The 5298-nt window shown below is 39.7% G+C and overlaps 1 protein-coding gene across 1 annotated transcript in view; it reads right to left on the minus strand.

Moving 5' to 3' along the window:
- GFM2 (G elongation factor, mitochondrial 2) overlaps window positions 1-5298 on the minus strand; it is a 48481-nt gene that overhangs the window by 35466 nt on the left and 7717 nt on the right. The window contains exons 6-7 of the mRNA XM_015571568.1: window positions 2408-2533; window positions 1618-1723 (exon numbers count right to left, since the gene is read on the minus strand). Of these exons, the coding sequence (XP_015427054.1) occupies window positions 1618-1723; window positions 2408-2533 (232 nt within the window). The remainder of the gene's footprint in view (window positions 1-1617; window positions 1724-2407; window positions 2534-5298) is intronic.

Genomic DNA, 5298 nt, shown 5'->3' on the forward strand with positions numbered 1-5298 from the left:
CAATACTCTATTATAACATGGAAATGGGCCATATTCTAGCATGAAATTATTGCCACTGCACCTACACTTCGAGACTCCTATCAGGTTAACATAGCTAAGAATGTAAGGAAGTATGATGAAAAAAAATAAGCTTCAAACTTAGAATAATGCTTTGGGTGACCTAGGTTACCACACAAAAAGAATTAATAGAAGCTAACGAGAGAGAGAGAGCGCTAGAGAGAATGGGAGCTGAACCATGAGAGCAAGTTGTAGATATCATGGCACTTCATTTCTAATACTTTAGCATATATTTCCTAAGATAAGACATTCTCTAACATAACCAATTATAATGATCACATTCAGAAGAATTTAAGTTGACACAATATATACACTCCATATTCAAATTTCTAAATGATGTCCTTTGTAAGTTTTTTTGTTTTTTTTTTGGATCCAGGATCAAGCTAAAGTTCAAGCTCTCTCCCTTGGTGTCAATTTGTCCAATTTTTAAAAATTGTTTTTTATTGATTTCAGAGAGGTAGGGGGAGGGAGAGAGAGATAGAAATATCAATGATGAGAATCCTTGATTGGCTGCCTCCTGTATGCCCCACACAGGGGAACGATCCTCCAACTCAGGCATGTGCCCTGACTGGGAATCAAACCCTGACCTCCTGGTTTATAGGTTGACACTCAACCACTGAGCTATGCTTGCCGGGCAATTTGTCCAATTTTTAGGGATGTTAATTTTGATCACTTCATTGATACTATTTTTAGTAATTTTAAGATTAGAAAAATCAATGTGAGTTCTATATTCAACATATAACCGTTCTTGAGATTACAAGACAAATGAGGTGCCAGCTAAAGATAGCATAACTGATCCCCGTAGCAATAATTTAAGTCCATTTTCAAGACTTAGTCAAGAAGTTTTATATTAACTTTTGGGAGACGATTCTTCATGGGCCTCTCACATTTCTGCATGTTTTGTTCCGAACGGCACTGATGGATTTTGTTCTAAACTAGATTTTCCAGGATGTTTGTATGATGAACATTAGAAAGATAGAAAAAGCGTCTCCCCCAGAGCAAAAGGCAGGTTTGCTCACAACCCTGGAAGGAATGTCTCTCTCCAGCTCAGAGCAGGCGTGCTTACTGCCACGGTAATAAAGCTGCATTTTCTAAGCACAAGTTCCTCTGTGGTGCAGCTGTCACCTGACTCCCTTTGGTCACCCGCTGGGACTAAGGGCTTGGGGTACCAGCACAAGAAAGTGCTGATATTCTGACTATTGCTATTTCTGTAACTAATAAAGTCTTTTGTCTCTAACTCAGGAGTCTTGTATATTCTGCCAAAATCCATAAAACTATGGCAGGCGACCTTGTTAGCATAAAAATAAGGTAGAATCTCAGACCTTTCACAATTTAACACTAACTTTGATATTTCTTATGGAAAAGCAAACATACTTTCCTTTGTATAATACAGCTGAGGTCACATCTCAATATTAAATTCCAACTTCCTTTAATTATAATTTGATTTACATCAGCTTACCAAATAAAGGGTTACAGTAAACTAAATCTGATACCTTCTACTTTTTTTAAAAAATCATGCTGTTAAAAAAAAAAAATCATGCTGATAGGTTTTTTTTTTACCATGGCATACTTTTTACCTCTACACCGGCTGAGGCATCAAACACAGCCACTGCACCATCCAGCACCCTCAGGCAGCGCTCAACCTCCAAGGTAAAGTCCACATGACCTAAGAAAGAGATGGAAAATATAACAGTTAAAACCTTAAAACAAACAAACAAATGTGTTACTCAGCAATCCCACTTTTGGTATCTATCTAAAAGAATTGAAAGGAGAGTATAACAAAGATAGCTGCACACCTATGTTCATGGCAACACTATTCACAATAGCCAAGAGGTGGCAGCAACCTTTATGTCCACTGATGGATAAATGGTAGAGATATAAAATTCTGTATATATATAAAATGTGTTATCTATGTACAATGGAATACTATGCAGCCTTAAAAAGAAAGGAAATACTATCATATGCCACAGCATAAATGAACCTTGAAGGACTTTATGCTAAGTGATGTCAGCCAGTCACAAAACAACAAATATTGTATGATTCTACTAATATGAGGTATGTAAAGTAGTCAATTCCATAGCTATAGAATTAGAATGGTGGTTATCAGGCATGGTAGGAGACAAAAAAGAATAATTATTTAAAGGGTACAGAGTTTAAGTTCTACAAGATGAAAAAGTTGTGAAGATCTGTTTCACAATATTATCAATACACTTAACACTACTTAATCGTACACTTAAAAATGGTTAAGATGATAAATTTTATAGGTTTTTTTTTTACCACAATTTAAGAAAACACATACACAAACAAAACCCTGAAATGATACAGCATCCCTGCTAGAACAGCACCATACCTGGTGTATCAATTAGATTGACTCTGTACCCCTTCCAATCAAACGTAACAGCAGCTGATTGAATAGTAATGCCTCTTTCTCGCTCTTGAGCCATGAAATCTGTCACTGTGTCTCCGTCATCGACATCTAACCAGGAAAAAGATGACATACTTAAGCTTAACCGCAAGAGCGTTTTCTTGGTATCTGATGTCTACCTAACAATTTAATTTTGCTTTAAAAATTGTCCATAAAACATTTGGTTTAATATTTAGAGTCCTTAATCCTTCTCTAAACAAATCCTTATTCTAGAAAAAGCTCTTTCAGCATGATTAGCAATTTTCCCATAAAAATAATTTTGCTGTAACAATTGGGTTTAAAATATACTAAATATTTTAATTTTACTGAACCATATACTTCTTTCATTTTTTCCTAGTTTAACTTTTATTTTTTAACTTTTTATTTTTTAACATTATTTAAGTTTAATTTTTAACTTCTAGCTCAGTAAGTGTTAAATGGAACACTGTAGAGAAAAATTCCTCCCAAGTGATCCTTTTTAAACCCCTTATTACTAAATTTTCTAAAAAGGGAGGTGGGGTTGGGTGGGAGGAATTTATTTTTACAAATCCAAATAAAGTCTTGGTAGAACTTCTATAGTATAAAGTCATGAATAAAGTTCATCCTGATAACCGAAAAGTAATCTGCAGTATAATAAATTAATTAATAAATTAAAAATAAATTATAGTTTATTTTTTAAATTATAGTTATATTCAATATTATTTTTGCATTGGTTTCAGGTGTACAGCATAGTGAATAGACAATCATACACTTCACAAAGTGTGCCCCTCGTTATTTCCAGTACCACCTGGCACCATGCAGTCATTACAATGTTACTGCTATCTTCCCTGTGCTGTACTTTACATCCTGTGACTATTTTGTAAGTACAATTTGTAGTTCTTAATCCCCTCACCTTTTTCACCCAGCACCCCAACCCCTGCCCTAAAATTCTTAACATATATGTTATCCTGATTGAATGTATACAGTAAAATAAATGAAAAAAAGGACTTCTAGTCAAGATGGCAGAGTAGGTAAATTCTCTGTTTGCCTCTTTCCATGATGTCAAAATTACAATTAAATTCTAGAACAACCATCATTGAGAAGCACCTGAAGACTAGCTACACAGACGCACTATAACTAAGGATATAAAGCCATCTTGAGACTAGTGGGTGGGGAAAGACAGAATGGGCAGGTCCCACACCCAAAGTGGTTCCCCCTGAGGAGCAAGGAGTCCCAGCTGAACAGGACTCCCTAGCCCAGGGCTCCAGTGCCAGCAATAGGGGTCCCATCACATACAGCTGTGAAAACCAGCAGGGCCTGGGTCCGAGTGAGGTGGAGGACAGCTGGAGACCTAGGCGTCCTCTTGAAGGGCCCACTTCCACTCACTCACTCACAAACTCATCTGTCCTGGGCTCCAACACAGGGGCGGCTGGAAAAGCATCAGGAACGCCTGGGAGGAACTGAATTGGCTAGCTTTAGGGTGAGTGCTGAAGGAGCTGGGGTCTGGAAAGCTCTTGGAGATGCAAGCGCTGGCAGGCGCACTGTTTCTTTGTTGAGCCCACCCCCAACCAGCAGGTACAGCACAGGCAGGAACCGTATCTGTGCTCTCCATCAGCCTGGCTAACACCGCTTGCCCTGCCCTGGTAATTACCTGAGACCTGCCTCACCCAACCGGTGCACCCAACCAAACCTCTTCCAGCGGCTTTTTTAAACAAGTGGTTCTGCCTTGGTTCGACCTGCAGACTTTCCCAAAATCTCTCGAAGGTCCAAAACCTCAAACAAGCAGCAGCTGGCCTTGGTGTGCCTTAAACCTCTGGCTAAGTGGCCCCAAGCCTGGCCCAAATGGTGACTCTCAGCTTGCTTTGTAACTCCCATCCGGTGACCACAGTCTGGCATAAACAGTGACCAGTCTTGCTTTAGACACAGCTTCCACTAAGTGACCACAGCCCAGCACAAGTGGCAGCTGGCCTCAGCTCACATCGTAGTGCCACCAAAGGGCCCCAAGCCCAGACGTAAGCCCAGACTATGGCAGACAGCCTAGGTTCCAGCACAGCCTCTCCAAAATGCCTCTAAGCCCCGCACAAATGCCAACCAACCACAGATTAGTCTGTAGCTCCTACCAGGGAGATCCAACCTGGGCACAAACTGCAGCTGACCCTGTCCAGCACCAAAGTCTCTCCCAAGAGCTTCAAGAACCAACACATCTGGTGGCCAGCTTCAGAACACACCGGAGCACTACTCGCCCCGCTCCACAAACACACAAGAATGGTGGGCTCGGCCATCCCCAGAGCCCCACTAACATTTCACCTCAAAGAACTAGAAAAAGAACAACAAAGCCCAATGTAAAAAAAAGCCCAATGCCAGAAGGAAGGAAATAATAAAAACTAGAGAAGTAAATGAAACAGAGAACAAAAAGATAATAGAAATATTAATGCAGTAGAGAGCTGGTTCTTTGAAAAGATGAATAAAATTGACAAGCCACCCTGACCGGTCTGGCTCAGTGAGAGGAGAACACTGAGGATTGGAATCTTCATTTGAAATGCACTCTGAGAAAAGATTACAAGAATCCAGAGAAATGGTTCCCAATACAGCGTACTTCAAAATCACTGCAGAGCTTTGGGAAAAGATACTCATTTCCACTTCTGGTATTATGGACCTGATGACCTCCATTGTAAATTTCAAAACAAACTGTTTTTACCAGGAATGAAGAAAGGCACTTCATAATGATAACAGGGTTGATTCATCAGAGAAACATATCATAAATGTGTATGAGCCACATACACCATCCAAGCATCGTACCTCAGACTTGCTGAACATCCAGGCCATACCAGACTTGTTGAAGCTTAATTTCCAGAGAA

This window comes from Myotis davidii, unplaced genomic scaffold (assembly GCF_000327345.1).
Source record: "Myotis davidii unplaced genomic scaffold, ASM32734v1 scaffold44, whole genome shotgun sequence".
Taxonomy (NCBI): domain Eukaryota; kingdom Metazoa; phylum Chordata; class Mammalia; order Chiroptera; family Vespertilionidae; genus Myotis; species Myotis davidii.